The 18,727-nt window shown below is 39.6% G+C and overlaps 1 protein-coding gene across 3 annotated transcripts in view; it reads left to right on the plus strand.

The window, feature by feature from the left end:
• The first annotated feature begins 9,153 nt into the window (after positions 1 to 9,153).
• The window catches only part of cluha (clustered mitochondria (cluA/CLU1) homolog a), a 28,510-nt gene continuing 18,936 nt past the window's right edge, over positions 9,154 to 18,727 (plus strand). For all 3 annotated transcript variants that reach the window (XM_063016389.1, XM_063016390.1, XM_063016391.1), the window contains exons 1-6: positions 9,154 to 9,408; positions 15,095 to 15,288; positions 15,379 to 15,550; positions 16,436 to 16,579; positions 16,667 to 16,794; positions 17,373 to 17,527. In XM_063016389.1, the coding sequence (XP_062872459.1) occupies positions 9,297 to 9,408; positions 15,095 to 15,288; positions 15,379 to 15,550; positions 16,436 to 16,579; positions 16,667 to 16,794; positions 17,373 to 17,527 (905 nt within the window). In that variant the 5' untranslated portion in view covers positions 9,154 to 9,296. The remainder of the gene's footprint in view (positions 9,409 to 15,094; positions 15,289 to 15,378; positions 15,551 to 16,435; positions 16,580 to 16,666; positions 16,795 to 17,372; positions 17,528 to 18,727) is intronic.

An 18,727-nucleotide genomic window follows, 5' to 3' on the forward strand; every position in this document is an offset into this window, starting at 1 on the left:
TAGGAAAGATATGATTAGTTAGTTGTACTGTCATTTGAAATTGATCTAATTGAAATACTATTGCTTGGCCCCCTGTACATTTATAGCTGGACCACCAATCACCAACCAGCAACAGCAGAGGCGGCTACATTTAATCATTCACACTCCAACAGAAATTGAATAGGCAGGTATGAAGTATTTATTTGCTAAGATGTTTGTGTTTAAAGGTTGATTTTCAAATTATTAGAATGCCTCAATTTTAAAATATTATTTTTAGAATATTTTAGACTTTATCTTAGACTTAAACTGTGTCCAGTAATCCTATTTTTACAGAGATGCTAAAAACTTTTATTATTTATTCCACAATATAGGAAATCCATATTTTCCTTTATTTTATTTTTTGTGAAAACCATTACCTTTTCCAAAATGTTGGATTGTGTATCTAACTTTTTTTTCCAAAATGTAGAAATAAGTATTTTCCTGTTTTTCATTTAAGACCTACACCGATCAGCCATAACATTAAAACCACCTCCTGGTTTCTACACTCACATTTTATCAGCTCCACTTACCCTTTAGAAGCACTTTGTAGTTCTACAATTACTGAATGTCGTCCATCTATTTCTCTACATACCTTTTTAGCCTGCTTTCACCCTGTTCTTTAATAGTCAGGACCACCACAGAGCAGGTATTATTTAGGTGGTGGATCATTATCATTTACATTTACATTTTCGGCATTTAGCAGACGCTTTTATCCAAAGCGACTTACAGTATACAGTCCAAGCAATTACGGGTTAAGGGCCTCACTCAAGGACCCAACAGTGGCAACCTGGCAGTGGTAGGGTTTGAACCAGCAACTCTTTGCTTACTAATCCAGTACCTTAACCGCTAGGCTACAACTGCCCTGTCTCAGCACTGCAGTGACAATGACATGGTGGTGGTGTGTTAGCGTGTGTTGTTCTGGTATGCGTGGATCAGACACAGCAGCGCTGCTGGAGTTTTTAAATACTGTATCTACTCACTGTCCACTTTATTAGACACTCCTACCTAGTTGGTTCACCTTGTAGATGTAAAGTCAGAGACGATCGCTCATCTATTGCTGCTGTTTGAGTTGTTCATCTTCTAAACCTTTATCAGTGGTCACAGAACGCTGCCCAAAGGGCGCTGTTGGCTGGATATTTTTGGTTGGTGGACTATTCTCAGTCCAGCAGGGACAGTGAGGTGTTTAAAAACTCCATCAGCATTGCTGTGTCTGATCCACTCATACCATCACAACGCACACTAACACACCACCACCATGTCAGTGTCACTGCAGTGCTGACAATGACCACCACCCAAATAATACCTGCTCTGTAGTGGTCCTCAGAGAGTCCTGACCATTGAAGAACAGGGTGAAAGCAGGATAAAAAAGTATGTAGAGAAACAGATGGACAACAGTCAGTAATTGTAGAACTACAAAGGGCAGCTGATAAAATGGACAGTGAGTGTAGAAACAAGGAGGTGGTCATAATGTTATGCCTGATCGGTGTATATTATATAGTCCATATTTTTACTATTTTTGTAAATGTATGTATTATTACATTATCTCTAGGCATCATAAAATGTAAACATGGATATTTTACTGTTTTTTTTCATTGTAATTTTTAAACTATTTTCTCTGAATTTTGTTCACAATAGTTCCCGAAATTGAGTCTTATATCCCAGCTGCTAATATGGATTACATAACACAGCCACCACAACTTTTGAAACACATTAGCAGATCAGCACACTTGGATACGGCTTTAACTGCCCAAATTAGACTGGCAATCAGATTCATCCAGAAAACAGGATGAAAACTTTTTTGTTGAACCAATCAAGAGCCTTAATTATTTTACTGCTAATATGATATCCAGTACTTACTATAAAATAGATCTTGAGAGCAGATTGCAAAATAAGTTATATCTGATATACAGTGGGGGAAATAAGTATTTGATCCCATGCTGATTTTGTAAGTTTACCCCCTTACAAAGACTTGAACAGTCTATAATTTTTATGGAAGGTTTATTTTAACAGAGAGAGACAGAATATCAACAAAAAATCCAGAAAAAAAACATTAAATAAAAGTTATAAATTAATTTGTATTTAAGTAAGGGAAATAAGTATTTGATCCCCTACCAACCAGCAAGAATTCTGACCCCCACAGACCGGTTATGTGCCCATGAGGCACACAAATTAGTCCTGTCCCTGTGTAAAAGACTTCCGTTCAAATCTCTCGACCACCATGGGCAAGACCAAAGAGCTATCAAAGGACGTCAGGGACAAGATTGTAGACCTGCACAAGGCTGAAATGGGCTACAAGACCATCAGCAAGAAGCTTGGTGAGAAAGAGACCACTGTTGGTGCGATAATTCGAAAATGGAAGAAATACAAGATCACAGTCAATCACCCTCACTCTGGAGCTTCATGCAAGATCTCACCTGGTGGGGTAAAAATGATTCTGAGAAAGGTGAAGTCAGTCCAGAATTACACGGAAGGAGCTTGTCAATGATCAACAGTGGTCTCTGGGGGCCTGTGGTAGCCTAGTGGGTAGGGCTTTGGGCTATCAACCGGAAGATTGGCGGTTCAAATCCTGGCTCTGCTATGTAGCCACTGTTGGGTCCTTGAGCAAGGCCCTTAACCCTGTCTGCTCCAGGGGCGCCGTAAGTTGGCTGACCCTGCGCTCTGACCCCAGCTTCCAACACCAGCTGGGATATGCGAAGAAAGAATTTCATTGTACTGTACATCTGTATACAGTGTATCACAAAAGTGAGTACACCCCTCACATTTCTGCAGATATTTAAGTATATCTTTTCATGGGACAACACTGACAAAATGACACTTTGACACAATGAAAAGTAGTCTGTGTGCAGCTTATATAACAGTGTAAATTTATTCTTCCCTCAAAATAACTCAATATACAGCCATTAATGTCTAAACCACCGGCAACAAAAGTGAGTACACCCCTAAGAGACTACACCCCTAAATGTCCAAATTGAGCACTGCTTGTCATTTTCCCTCCAAAATGTCATGTGACTCGCTAGTGTTACTAGGTCTCGGGTGTGCATAGGGAGCAGGTGTGTTCAATTTAGTAGTACAGCTCTCACACTCTCTCATACTGGTCACTGAAAGTTCCAACATGGCACCTCATGGCAAAGAACTCTCTGAGGATCTTAAAAGACGAATTGTTGCGCTACATGAAGATGGCCAAGGCTACAATAAGATTGCCAACACCCTGAAACTGAGCTGCAGCACAGTGGCCAAGATCATCCAGCGTTTTAAAAGAGCAGGGTCCACTCAGAACAGACCTCACGTTGGTCGTCCAAAGAAGCTGAGTGCACGTGCTCAGCGTCACCTCCAACTGCTGTCTTTGAAAGATAGGCGCAGGAGTGCTGTCAGCATTGCTGCAGAGATTGAAAAGGTGGGGGGTCAGCCTGTCAGTGCTCAGACCATACGCCGCACACTACATCAAATTGGTCTGCATGGCTGTCACCCCAGAAGGAAGCCTCTTCTGAAGTCTCTACACAAGAAAGCCCGCAAACAGTTTGCTGAAGACATGTCAACAAAGGACATGGATTACTGGAACCATGTCCTATGGTCTGATGAGACCAAGATTAATTTGTTTGGTTCAGATGGTCTCAAGCATGTGTGGCGGCAATCAGGTGAGGAGTACAAAGATAAGTGTGTCATGCCTACAGTCAAGCATGGTGGTGGGAATGCCATGGTCTGGGGCTGCATGAGTGCAGCAGGTGTTGGGGAGTTACATTTCATTGAGGGACACATGAACTCCAATATGTACTGTGAAATACTGAAGCAGAGCATGATCCCCTCCCTCCGGAAACTGGGTCGCAGGGCAGTGTTCCAGCACGATAATGACCCCAAACACACCTCTAAGACGACCACTGCTTTATTGAAGAGGCTGAGGGTAAAGGTGATGGACTGGCCAAGCATGTCTCCAGACCTAAACCCAATAGAACATCTTTGGGGCATCCTCAAGCGGAAGGTGGAGGAGCGCAAAGTCTCGAATATCCGCCAGCTCCGTGATGTCGTCATGGAGGAGTGGAAAAGCATTCCAGTGGCAACCTGTGAAGCTCTGGTAAACTCCATGCCCAGGAGAGTTAAGGCAGTTCTGGGAAATAATGGTGGCCACACAAAATATTGACACTTCAGGAACTTTCACTAAGGGGTGTACTCACTTTTGTTGCCAGTGGTTTAGACATTAATGGCTGTATATTGAGTTATTTTGAGGGAAGAATAAATTTACACTGTTATATAAGCTGCACACAGACTACTTTTCATTGTGTCAAAGTGTCATTTTGTCAGTGTTGTCCCATGAAAAGATATACTTAAATATCTGCAGAAATGTGAGGGGTGTACTCACTTTTGTGATACACTGTATGTATATATGACAAATAAAGGATATCTTTCTTTATCTTTCTTTCTTTCTTTCTTTCTCACCAAGCTTCTTGCTGATGGTCTTGTAGCCCATTCCAGCCTTGTGCAGGTCTACAATCTTGTCCCTGACGTCCTTTGATAGCTCTTTGGTCTTGCCCATGGTGGTCGAGAGATTTGAACGGAAGAAACTGATTCTGTGACAGGAGTCTTTTATACAGGGACAGGACTAATTTGTGTGCCTCATGGGCACATAACCGGTCTGTGGGGGTCAGAATTCTTGCTGGTTGGTAGGGGATCAAATACTTATTTCCCTTACTTAAATACAAATTAATTTATAACTTTTATTTAATGTTTTTTTTCTGGATTTTTTGTTGATATTCTGTCTCTCTCTTAAAATAAACCTTCCATAAAAATTATAGACTGTTCAAGTCTTTGTAAGGGGGTAAACTTACAAAATCAGCAGGGGATCAAATACTTATTTCCCCCACTGTAAATACCAATCTAGCATTTCGGGACAACACTAGAGCACATGAATAAAATTTCTTTTATCCCATTGAGTACTACTGTGATTGGCTTTTCATGGTTGGTTAAATTAAATATGCCGTACTGCCTCAACTGGCACCTCACTGTATAGAGCCGATAACCAGCCTGTTAGCAGAATACTTTTCCCCCAAATAAACAGTTTTTGTAATTGCACTGCTTTTTGTATTCAATTGATATTGATAATGTTTCTAAACCCCTGTCTATTTTTGGAAACTGCTTACATGAAAACTTCTGTCTTCCCTATTCAAACATTGAAAAAGTATGTGGACACCTGAGCATAAGCTTATTGGCGGTCCCATTACAAAACCATGAAAATTAATATTGTGTTGTTGGTAAGACCAACAACACAATAAGACCCTTCTTATGGTCTAAAACAATGGTCTAAAACCAAATGGTCTAAAATGGTCTAAAACTTATGGTCTAAAACAATCTTTAATTTTCTAGGAAGGCTTTCCACTAGATTTCATGAACTGCCTGTGCCTATGTGGTCAGGGTGAGGTCAGACACTGATGTTGGATGAGAATTGCAATAATTACTTTTCCAATAGATTCCAAAGGTGGGATTGAGGTCAGGGCTCTGTGCACTGGAATTCCTCCAGACCAAACTTTCCAAAACAGGTTTTTACGGATTTTACTTTGTGCACAGGCGCAGGATCATGCTAAGCTGAAGGCAAGCAGTAGCCTAGTGGTTAAGGCCCTGGACTAGTAACCAGAGGGTCGCTGGTTCAAGCCCCACCACCACCAGGTTGCTGCTGTTGGGCCCTTGAGCAAGGCCCTTAACCTTCAATTGCTCAAGCTGTACACTGTGATGTAAGTCGCTTTGGATAAAAGCGTCTGCTAAATGCCGAAAATGTAAATGTAAATGCTGAAAAATCATGCTAGAAAGGGGTCTTCTTTAAACTGTTGCAACAAAGTTACAAGAACATGATGTATTTTTTATAAACTGCATCCTCCTTTAAGCAGATGGTGTTTCTAATACACCTGAAATAAATAATTAGAATGGGTGTCCACATACTTTTGACCATATTGTATTAAACTGTTAAACAATGTGTAAAGATTTTTTATGTGTATAAACCTAATAGCAGTGGAGGTTTAGTTCTAAACTGTGCTTTCAACCAAATTCTCTTGGCAGTGTCTTAAATCCAATTATCTACAAGCTGTATAGTCTCTGAAGGACATAAGACTTTGTGCACTGAATTCTTGCAATAATCCACTATATTCTCTGGAACATAATTAAAATCTTTCTGTCCCTGAATGTCCAGCCCTACTTTTTGTGAAATGCACATACAGCACTAATATAGCTAAGAAGTGACAACTGAATTAATCAAATGCTTTATTCTTTTGTTACATATAAAGACCATTACAACTTTATAAGTTTAAAGAAAAGGTGGTTGCCATTTAGTCATTATTCTTCATTAACTTCTTTATTCTGTTCAGGTTTACCGTGGTTCCAGGGCCTACATAAAACACTGGGTTTACAGCAGAAATACACCCTTATGAATGTTCCCAGGCAAACACTGGGAGAACTTACAAACAGGCTTTTCCTGCTGTGAGGTGACAGCACTACCCACTGCAACATCGTGCCACTGACATTTGACGTTTCATTTGTTTCATTTCATGGTCAAAGTCGCTCAGGTCTGGTTTCACCAAAAAACAATGGGTGCAAGGCAGGAATACCCTGGACAGCAGGGCACCAGTCTATAACAGGGCTTTAGCCAACAGATTCAATTACAAAATTAATGAGTAATTTAATAAATTGATTATTTATAATATAATTTTTTATTGTAATTACAACTTTCCTAATTTATTTAGTAACTTTAGGAAATATTTTTATGTAAATTAGAGCATGCAAGAATTAGAAATAAAACATCTTCCTTTCCTCAGTTTAGTCAGCTGTCAGTTTACTGAAAGCAGGTGCAGCTATATATTACATAAGATCAATGTGTTCATACAAAGAGAGAGAATTTGACTAAAAAAGAGGGTGTGAAAGCTGTCACGTGGGGCCTTCTCAACTCTCACATCTTTGTTATCTTCTTAAACAGATGTACCTATTCTAAAGATCAAAGAGTTACACATCCTTACAAATGTTAAACAACACAGAGAGTCTTACAATTTACTTTAGAACAGGCTTATTTTTTAAGTTCTAATTTCTAATATGCAGTGGTGGTTAATGTACTGGACTACTGATGAAAAGGTTAAGAGTTTAAGCCCCACCACTGCCAAGTTGCCACTGCTGAGCTCCTGATGCCATTGGTTTGGAATGTATTTCCTTCTCAGTTGTAAGCTGGTAAAAAAAAAAGCATCTAAAAATTGGTCTAAATGTAATTTATTAATTTATCTGGCTGAATTAGAACAGCTCTGAGGCTGTTTATGTAACAGACTGTTATTGCCAACTGATGGTCATACATCAATTCTATTGAAAAACGCCACCAAGTTTTCTGGGCCTGAGCTCATCTCAGGTGGACTGAAAGACTAATAATGTGTGCTGTGATTGAATGAGTCCATGTTTCATCTTATTTTTTTGGAAAACAGGCATCCAATTTAAAGATGATAAAGGCCACCAAGAATGTTATCATCAAAAGGTGTAAAAGCCTGTTTGTTAATCAAAATATTATAGTGCATCAATGCCCACGGCATGGCTGACTTTCATAATTGCGAGGGTACAATTGATGCGGACTAGACTTTTTAGACAGACTTATGCTGCTATCTAGATAAAGCAAAGCAAGCACTTGCCTTTTGTCATGCACATAATCTTTGTCTATGACAATCCATTTGACCTGCACACAGACACTGCAAAAGTTGATTCTGGACAGCTAGCTATATTGTTTATACTGTGTCTTCCGACTTCTGTTTCTGTATGATAGTACGCCCACATCCACATACATAATCGTTGGGCCGTCAAACCAATGTAAACATGGGTCCGTTCTGAAAAGGTTTGCTAGTTTGCAAAAACTGCCACCAGCAGTTTCCTATCCACAGTTCCCAAACTGTCAAAAAGTGTCATTTATTTATTTATTTATTAGGATTTTAACATCATGTTTTACACGCTTTGGTTACACTCATGACAGAACAGGTAGTTACTGGTTACACAAGATTCATCAGTTCACAACTTTAAAGTCAAACACAGTCATGGACAATTTTGTATCTCCAATTCACCTCACTTTGGACTCTGGGAGGAAATCGGAGCTTCCGGCGGAAACCCACGCAGACACGATGAAAACATGCAAACTCCACACAGAAAGGACCCGGACTGCTCCACCTGGATCGAACGTAGGACCTTCTTGCTGTGAGGCGACAGTGCTACCCAATGAGCCCATGTATATGGGGAGCCACCCAAGTGTATAATAGGAAAGATGATGTAACACATTGGTAAACATGGCTTTTTTCCAATGTTTAGGTGTGTTTCTGGCATCAATTTCCTTATTTGTTTATATTTTCAATATACACTGTAGTTGGTCAGTGAAAACACTGAAAGCACTGTGTCTTTGGTATTTCTTTATTGCACACAGTGCAGGAGTGGCTAATAAAAAATGATTAATTAATAACATTAGCTCTGCTACTTAGTATGCAAGCAGAAAATGTGTTGTAGGTCCTATAACATTCTTTCAGAGGTAAGAGGTTTAATGTAAAGCCACAGTACTACTACAAAATTAGTATGCATATTTGGCCTAAATTTTTACATGATTTTTTGTGGTATTCTTTACTTTTACTTGCAGCTTTTTTGCAAAGCAAATGTCAGTGTGCAAAAGCAACTGCACTTAAGGTCTCAACCACTGGGCTGCAGTCCTACCCAGATTTAAAGCTCTTAGTTTTTGTCGAGAATAATAAAGCAATAAGCCACGAGAGGCCGTACGTTACTGTGATTTTAGCACGGGGATGACGTTTTTGGCACGACGCGAAGCGGAGCTGGCTGGTCAGGGTCGCTGTGGGTTCCATTTTTTATGCTAAAGCCCAATAGGTACTAAAATGCCTTTATGCACTTATGCAATATAATTAATGTTCATCTAATGAGGATCAGAGAAAGGAGACTTAAGGAACATCGTGACTTCGCGTTAGAGCCAACAGTACTTAAACGCAAAACAAGTAACTGTCCTGTCTTACTTGCCGTAGCTGTGCTGTGAGAGGGTGGGCTAAACACAAAGACGGAGAGGTCAAGAGGAGGAGAAAACACGTGGGTTCGCTTGTGTCTGGCGAACTGTCCTTCTCATGTGAAGTTGTGTTTGTCCTGCTGATGTATCTGCACGTAGCTAACTAACCCTGCTAACCAGACGCAACCAGTTGGTCAACTCTACCCATCAACTCCGCCGTTCTTCAGTGACCGAGTCCTGTTGCTCGCTCTTAAAGCCGGGTGATTGTGGAAAAAAGATCATGGTTAGCAAGACGGATGAGATGCCGGCAGCGTCAGTGCCAACCTGCGCCTCTGTGGAGCTCACACATGAGGAGAGCAACAAGAAACCCGTCAAGGAGTCCTGTGCATGCGGTACGTTAGCTTTTCTTCATGTACCTTTCCTCGGATTCTGTGGCGGTCCTGCAGTACATCCAGCTCTGAACTAGTAGCTTATTAGTCTCTGGTCTTCGACTTGAAAAATCTTAATCTTCATTGGATTAGTTGCAGTATTTGTACATGCTGTCATTTCGTATCGAGAAATAACAGAAATGTGGAGTACACAAGAACGGAAGCGGAGGGCGTTTTACTGGTGTATGGATGTATTCACGTCAGTCACCTTGGCTATCAGTAAGCTAGGTAGCTAACAGTAAGGGCATCAGCTAGCTGTGTTTGGAAACCGGGGACATTTCAAATCATCAATTGTCAGAATAATTTGCAAGGTTGTGTAGCGTCCGTAGAGTAGGCTGGTGAATCAGAACCAAATTTCCGCTCAATAACCCGAATAATTAAGATAATATGTTTACTGAAAATCAACGTACTTAATCCGTATTGATAGTACATCTTATGCTACGTTGGTTGTGTAACAATTCGCACCACGTTCCGTATTATCTATGAGGTACATAATGTATTATTGGTCATTTATGACAGCTTGGGTACATTGTTTGGACTCGAACCTACTGTAATTCGCTCTATATTCTAAAAAATTTTTCTGACGTTACATTAAAAGCCAACGTATCTTTAAAAAGTGCACTATGTAGTCAGTATGTACTTATTTCGGACACAACCTAAGGCTTGTCCCTGTGGTGGTAATCTACCGCGACGTGTTTAGCATGATGCTCTGGATACTTTCTTGATCTAGGCTTTTAAACATTATGATAAACCAGAGACTGTCTCAATAGTGCACTATCTAGTGAACAGGATGTGAATTAAAATACAGCCTAAAACGGTGTCATTTGTAGCACATCGTTTATAACAGACTGTAATTCGCCATATTAAACTTTCTATTGTTTTTATTCTTAAGCCTAAATAAAGTCGTTTCAGACAACCGCTACAAACAATGTTTAGTTAAAACATTTTGCAAACATTAATTTCTAACGTTGGTCTGATAAATATGTCTAGAAATATTTAGTGTGCGCTAGCGACTGCAGCACATGTAACAGCGTACATGATTGGACTGAAGGTCACCTTCATCGGAGCGGACCAAATCAACTAGTTCACACAGGGGTGTATGTGCTGTTGCTTTCATCTACACTGAGAATTCACTTATAACCGACTGTTTTAACTTGGTTTTGATCAGGAGAAATACTATTTCAATACCTAAAATCCAGCAAGTTACTAGCCTACGCGTGTCCGTCTTGTTAAGCAGACTTGGTCCGTTTTAAATTCCCCTCTTGTAAGTGTAGAAGTGTGGTGCGCCCTGCCCGGGAAGCGGAAGGCACTGCACATGGAAAGTCGTGGTGCATGTATGCCGATAGAAGGTTATTGCTTCTTGTTTTACACTCAGCGATCCCATTGGTAAGTGTTTTTAAATTACATCCCAATACGGTCGATCTGATCAGACGGAGCGTTATACTTCAATTTTGTCTGTATGTTTATTGGAGACCAAGTGTTTGACAAGTTATACAAGTTATTTGGCAGTAAGTTGGCTTGCAAATGCATGGGGTGTCATGTACAAAGACCTCGGAATAGCTCTGCATTTTATTTCTAGAAGGAAGTTGATCTGATAGATTTTCTGTGCTTGATCAAGTGATCACATCAATCTGGCTGCTGTATCAGTTGCACTGTGTTGTACAGATAAAGAGACAGACTGTCTTTAATATGTTACTGCACTTAGACTTTTCCCTTTACAGCTTCTGATGTCTATTCACATGGATCTAAGCGTATAGATATGCTTGTTATCTTGTGAATAAGTGAAGATTGTCAGTCCTGGCTGATTTGACAGCAGATTAGGCCGCTCAGCTAGGGGTCTGTCTGACTGCCATGGCCCTTAAGTGCTCCCCCAGCCATGTTTTATCATTCAAGTGTCTGGTTGATCATCTATTCACTTGCAATGCTGTTATTTTTTTACCTGACAGTCTGTTTTAATAGCGGCTGCTGGTAGAGTTTACCCCAGGTCCTGTTCCTGCTTAAACTGGCACTGTTGGGCTTGTTGGTTCTATGCACCTTTTGTAGCCTGACATGGTCAGGCCATATCCATATCACAAGAGCCACCATCCTTTTTTGCATCTGTTAGTTAACACTAACACATTATAAATATACAAGCTGCTACTATAATATCCTATAGGCCAGGAAAAACGTGTTACGAACATTATTAAAATATGAATGTATAGTGATTCAATTGTTTGTTGATAATCTTTGTGTCTAATTGTAACCACAAGTTGAAACAATGGAACTTTTTATTTAGTTGCTGGAACAGGTTAAGAAGTGGGTGGTGAAAAGATATTTATTGTTTGCTTTGGTCAACATTTTGTAATTCTAAGACATGTCAGTCTGTGGTCTGCTGTCCAGAGTGGTGTTGCTGAATTGGTGAACTGGTTGAGAAGCCTACATGAAAGACCTTGACCTTGGGCACTAATGAAGAGGATGAACATGTGTTGAGTTGGACAACTGCTGATTTATTAAAAATCAAGGTCTAGGATATTGACAGTTTTAAGGACATAAGGAAACTTATTTCGAAAACCCTGATTAGTCTGGTTGTATAGTCCTGCTCTGGGGGGAAAAGATTTTTGAACAAGACAAAAGAGAGCTGGACTTCACCCAGACTGCCTCAAAACTCACAACTGAAGGGCACAGGGATTACTGTGGAGTTGTGCAATGTGGAGGTGAACTTACTCAATACACACTTTGCTCTATTTATCTGCAGCCAACTGGCTTGTTTTGCACTTTGCAGGATTAGGGCATGGGTACCGCATGTTTGATAGCCTTGAGCCTAGGGTTTTAATGGGGTCCTGACCCACTGTAACCCTCATCAGGATAGTACTGTTAATAATAAATAGCAATACCAATACAAACATTTTTTTTTTGTAGTACTGTTTCTATAATGTTAAAAGTTTTGTTGTTAAAAATTTGACTCTTTATGCTTGACTTTAGAAGTTTTCAAGTTTTTTGCTTTTAATGATAAAGAATTGCAATACTGTTAACTCCTTGGCGCTTTAGATACTCTGACATTCAAATCAGGTATACTACTACATTTATGGCATTTTGCAGAGGATTTTTATCCAAAGCATTTTACAGTTGTGACCAAATACAACTTAAGCAACTAAGGATTACAGTGGCAACTTGGTCGTGTGGCTTGAACCAGCAACTGTATGGTTACTAGCCCAGTACCTTGATCACTCATCTACATCAGTTGTGCAGCACTGACTGTTTTAATGGTTTTACATGATAAGTTAATAATTAATGCAAAATTTAAATTCCAGAGGTGGCATTCAAAGAACTCAAATCTGATCACAGATCTTATACTACCTTGTGCTATTATTGCTGACTTATCATTTCTAGAACATTATGATTAAAAACATTTTCTTCTCTCATGTAATAGTGGAGGAAAAGTTGCATTCTGTGGCATAATCGTGTGTTTAATATTTAGAGCCATGTGTAGGGAGAACATGTTTAACTGGTTCAACTTTAACCTCTATTGTAATGAACTGATGAGTGGTTTAGAGAACAACAGAATTTGGACTCTTGAGTGTTGTGTCTGAACATTTGCTTAAACGGTATGTTTTAGGAAATAACTTGATTTATTTTCTGAGATCACAGGCTTATATGGAGAGGCCTGCCATTTGTTGCAACAGCCTTGACACCTTAAGTGGTTACCTTGGTGGCAGTCAAGGGCAAACTGCAGTTGTCAGAAAGCATTCAGTGGTCCATGGCTGGTCCTGGCTATAATGTAGCAGTAACAGCTGTGGCTTTGTGGGGGTCTGAAGAAGTGTAACTCTGAACAGCACCTACATGCTTGTCTTGAATACAACAAAATCTTACAAGGCTGTAGCTCCAAAGCTTAACATTGTGCTGAATTTAAACCGATTTAGAAAGCTGTGTGAGCTATTTACAGTGCTGACAGGCCAGCAGTCAGCTGTGGAGTGTGGCTGGTATGTGTATGCAGTCTATTTTTGGTGATTTTTCTTTGATAGCCTTTGTAGTGTCTTGCAAGGGGTCAGGTAGTGTACATTAAGTTTACCTGTCATTGTATCTTGACCTCTAGGATTTTTCAGATTGACAGAATATAAAGTGTTGCACTTTTTCCCCCCCAGGATAAAACAGATAGTTGTATAAGGAATAGGGCTGCAATGATTAGTCGACATAATCGATAACGTCGACTATAAAAATTTGGCGACGTGGAATTTCATTGTCGACGCGTCGTTATTATTGCAATGCACTAAAGGAACTGCAGGGGGCGCAGCATCGCCTCCATGGCGCAGCGGGGAGTTTATGAAGACAGAGAGGCAAAGATAGAGACCAAAACTTTCTAAAGTATTTCAGGAGCATTTCAGCCAAAATAACCCAAAGAAACGAGCTGAACGCAGACACTACAAAGCAGAGTTGTGGTTTCACGCCAGCACTACGGTGAAACGCGAGCACCCTGCAGCCGTGATGACCAGCGTTATTCCGGACATGTAAGTTTTTACACCGCTTTGTGCTTTAACCAACATAGTTAATGTTTGTTAATGCTAGAGTTTGCTATTTTTCAGGTTTGTTAGCTAGCTAACGCATTAAGTGCAATAGTTAATCAGTAATTTATATGAGTAACGTTATATAACTTAACATTATAGCCTAACGTTACCCTGTCTCGTCTTCCATATTTTTTGCTCTCGTTAATGAGAGCATTCATTCTAAATAATAAGCCTCCTCCACTTAATGATGGCTAGTTAGCTCAGCAGATAATTCAGTTAAGATATTTAACCTGTTATGGTTTAGTTGGCATAGCCAGTACACTATTTGTAATAAACTATGATACATAGCCTTCAGTTTGTGATAATTAATACAGATTTCTCTTTTGCTCTTTCTATTAATAGCACTAAGCAATGGAGTGTGGATGAGAAGAGAAGGTTTATGCACCCCTCAAATGGCTGAGGTCTTCACAGACAGCATTCACATGTTTCTCAATGACATGTTATATATGTTTTTAACTTCCAGAGTGATAACTTCTGAAACATAACAGTTTCTAATGCTGTCCAAAGCTTTCTTATTTAATTGAATTTTTTTTATTGTGATTGTGTATTAATGTTTCAGATATATTTAATTAAACTATCAAGCTTAAGTTTCATATTCATGTTTCATGGGTCATTATTTTAATTTGATATTGGAACTTAAATAACATAACAGAGTTTTGTTATGTTAAGGCAGAGATAGAGGAGGGTATGACATAAATAGTCGTTGACTAGTCGACTAATCGGAAAAATAATCGTCAGATTAGTCGACTACTTAAATAATTGTTAGTTGCAGCCCTAATAAGGAACCACCTAGCTAACATGAGAATTGGTTACATTTGAATAAATGTGAGTGTCCGAGGGAGAGTGGTTAAGAGAGCTTAGCGGTTTAGGTACTCGGTTGTAATTAGAAAGTCACTGGTTCAAGTCCCATTACCACCAAGTTGCCACAGTTGGGCCCCTGAGTAAGGCCCTTAACCTCTTATTGCTAGAATTGTATTGTCATAATTGTAAGTTACTTTGGATAAAAGCATGTGCTAAATGCTGCATCTGTAAATGATTGTCAATATATTTTTAAAATATTTATATGTAAAAATATTTTATATTTTTATTGTTTGTCTTTTGGTCTGCAGGTCACGGTGCAGCTACAGCAGTAATGAACGGAGACAGTGCACATGACCAGAGAGAGGAGGGTGAGTCCAAACAGGACAGCACTGGAGATGCTGACACTGGCGACGATGCTAACGAGCAAGAAGTAATTGTTATTCAGGACACTGGCTTCACTGTGAAGATTCAGGCACCAGGCATTGAGCCTTTCGATCTGCAGGTACTTTAGTCCTGATTATGCAAGCACAATTCTATACAAAGGAGAAGATGAGGTGTTTTTCTTCTAAATTCATTTTCTGTTTCTGTTCAGGTGTCTCCGCAGGAAATGGTGCAAGAGATCCACCAAGTGCTGATGGACCGTGAAGACACCTGCCATCGTACCTGCTTTTCTCTGCAGCTGGATGGCAACGTGCTGGACAACTTTGCTGAGCTTAAGTCCATTGAGGGTCTTCAAGAGGGGTCCCTTCTTAAAGTAGTGGAAGGTATATTTTTTGATAAGGTTTTTAGGTGCTTGGTTTGTGTAGTGTTGTAATGTGCTAGCACACGACTGCAGAGTCTTCGAAGTTCCAATCTCAGTAGAGCCACCAGCAAATCTGGCCAAGCATTCACACAAACATAACTGACTGTGTTTGAGGTAGGTAAAGTCATCAGACTGCATCTCTGTCTGCTGCAATATGTGATCTCTGGGACTGGTCCAGGCACCTGTGTGAGTGAAGGGGTGGAGGATTAACATAGAGCCTAGTGTGGCTCTCCGTCTGCGATAAAGCTTTGTGTGGGGGTTGTGCAAGCGGCAGTGGATTCACAATCGGAAATTGAAACCGGACCCTCCTTAACAAGGATAAATAAAATTAATGTTATATTTGGATAATTAGAGAATGGTTTAATAACATCTAGCCTGTTTGGTATGTTCAAATGTTACCTGCTTATAACTGTGGTTAAGATTTGTGGGGTGCTCTGGTGACACAGTGGTAAATAATGCTGGCCCACTGCTGCGGGATGCCACAGTTTGAATCCCCAGCAGTGCTGTCTGCTGGTCATGTGTCTACATACAAACATAACTGGCTGTGCCAAATTGTGCAGTTAAAATTTTTTAACACTGACTATACTGACAGTGACAAATGTTAGATGATGTACTTTATAAACAGTTAGCTGGGATGGCTAGAGCGCATGGGTTGTTTGCAAGTTGCATATTTCTTATTCATATGTGGATTATTCATACATTCTGGTATATTAGAAGACATAGTTTATTTAGTTGCTAATTGGGTTGTAATGTAAAATTGAACATTTCTCATTTTATTTATTTTGAATTGCTTACATATATGCACACACACACTGAAGATAAAAGCCATGTTTTTTCTTCTTTGCAGAGCCATACACAGTGCGTGAGGCTCGCATTCATGTTCGTCATATCAGAGACCTGTTGAAGAGTCTGGATCCCTCTGATGCTTACAATGGAGTGGACTGCAATTCTCTTTCATTCCTCAGTGTATTCACAGAGGGAGATCTTGGAGGTATGTTTGTTGCTTGATTTATTCGCTTTAGGACTGAAGTACGTTGATATTAGTTGAACCTGAATGCTAATGTTCTCTATATTGCAGAGAGTGGCAAACGTAAAAAGAAGGCTGGTGAACTTGAGCAGATTGACTGCACACCTCCTGAACATATATTGCCAGGCAGCAGGGAGCGCCCTCTAGTACCCCTTCAGCCACCAAACAAAGACTGGAAGGTAAGCAGGTAGACATGTTTACACATTGCAGCTTTCAAGTGATCGTTCCTTTTATTGAACGTTTAGATTTATTCAAAACCTACTGTATGGCACCCCTGTAAAAAAAAAGTTATTGCCCACTCCTAGGCAACCAATTAATTGACAGGTTTAATTTTACTAACCACATCCTTCCATAATCTAAAAATTACTTTAATAGAACCATGTCTATGTGAAGCATGCTATAAGGTCTCAAAAAGCAGCTCATCATGTCTAGTTCCAAAGAGATTCAAATATGGATGCAAAACAAATTTATAGGAGTCTTCTCCTAGGCACTGGGACTGCAGCAGCTAGAGAAAACTTTTAAAAAGTATTTTAAAATAGAGAAAAAAGTGGTGAACACATGTAAATAGGACAAATGGCCAAAAAGAAACTGGGAAGGGGACATACTTTTTTTACAGCACCTTACTGTAATGATTATTTTATAAAACAATTGTACAATTAAGATTTTTAATACAAAAGTAAAAATCGTAAGCTTATTAATAAAGTTTTTTTTCCGGGATCTTTAACAAATGTTAAATATATTTGTTTTATGTCTACAGCCACTACAGTGCCTCAAAGTTCTCACAATGAGTGGCTGGAACCCTCCACCTGGCAACAGGAAAATGCACGGAGACCTTATGTACCTGTACATAGTGACTGTAGAGGAGAGGCATGTCAGCATCACTGCTTCTACTCGTGGATTCTACCTCAACCAGTAAGTGCATCCAGAGCCTTTATTTACTTTACTGGCATACTTTTATCAAAGGCTTACACTTCAAAGGCCTTATTTGGTGACGGATTCTATTAAACTACAGATGTACTCCAAAAAAATTGGCTCCCTATTAACACTTAATATTTTCATTTTTTCATCATCCTGCTGGAGGACTTTGACTTCATTGTGCCCTGCACAGATTCAGGACACACATAGTGCCTGGGTAGTTAAGCAACCCAAAAACGTCACTGATCCTCCTCCGTGTTCCTTATGTGTTTTTGTTAAAGGAGAGTAACACTAGGCTCCATGTGACATGTCCCCTTGTGCCAGGACCAGTCCCAGTAATCGTTTATTGCAGCAGCAAGAGACCCTGTTAGACCTTCCCTCCCTCATACTAGGGCTGAGCGATATGACTAAACAACTCATATCTTGATATGCTTTAGAGAAATGCCAATATACGATATGATGCGATGAAAACCTTAAAGTATGATATTAAAGTAAACACCAAAAGAGCATGCTGTATTTTAACTGTACTTATCAAGCAGTAAATCTAAGTTTTATTTAAAATAATAAAAATAAACACTCAGCATACAGTTTGTAACTTACATAAGGTCGGTTGCTGTCAACATAAAAATTCTGTAGGCCCTACTTAAATAAAAAGTCGTTTTTGTACTAAAAAAAAATTAGGACATGAACAAAAATAGTGTGCAATATGAGATAGAAAAGATGAAAGGAAACAGAGAAAGCTTTTTACCAGTCTCTTTCTCTTCGTGGTATTTCTTTGACTGATCAGTCGACAATGTTTGAGATGATGAAATTAATTTGTCATGCTTCTACTTTTAGTTGCAGAGTTTTTACTGCATAATTTGCACAAAACTTTTCTATGTTGTGCATCATCCTTGCGGGACCAAAACCATTTCCACACATCCGATACATGCATGGTCATTTTTTAATTAGATATTTGCTACTGGTTTTCAGGGAAACATAGCAACAACACGGTAAAAATGTTGAGCTTTGTGTTGGCGAAGAAAAAGGCTGTAACAGTGAGACACCATGAATGAGGTAGACCTGAATATGTGCAATGAATGTAGTGAAATTTGCTACGGAGTCTGCCCACTCACATGCGTGAGAGCGAATTGCACAGTTCTTTTGTGCTATTTTAAACGTACTCAAGTGTTAACCTGGGTATCCAAGACATATTCG

The sequence above is a fragment of the Trichomycterus rosablanca genome, chromosome 20, assembly GCF_030014385.1.
Source record: "Trichomycterus rosablanca isolate fTriRos1 chromosome 20, fTriRos1.hap1, whole genome shotgun sequence".
NCBI lineage: Eukaryota > Metazoa > Chordata > Actinopteri > Siluriformes > Trichomycteridae > Trichomycterus > Trichomycterus rosablanca.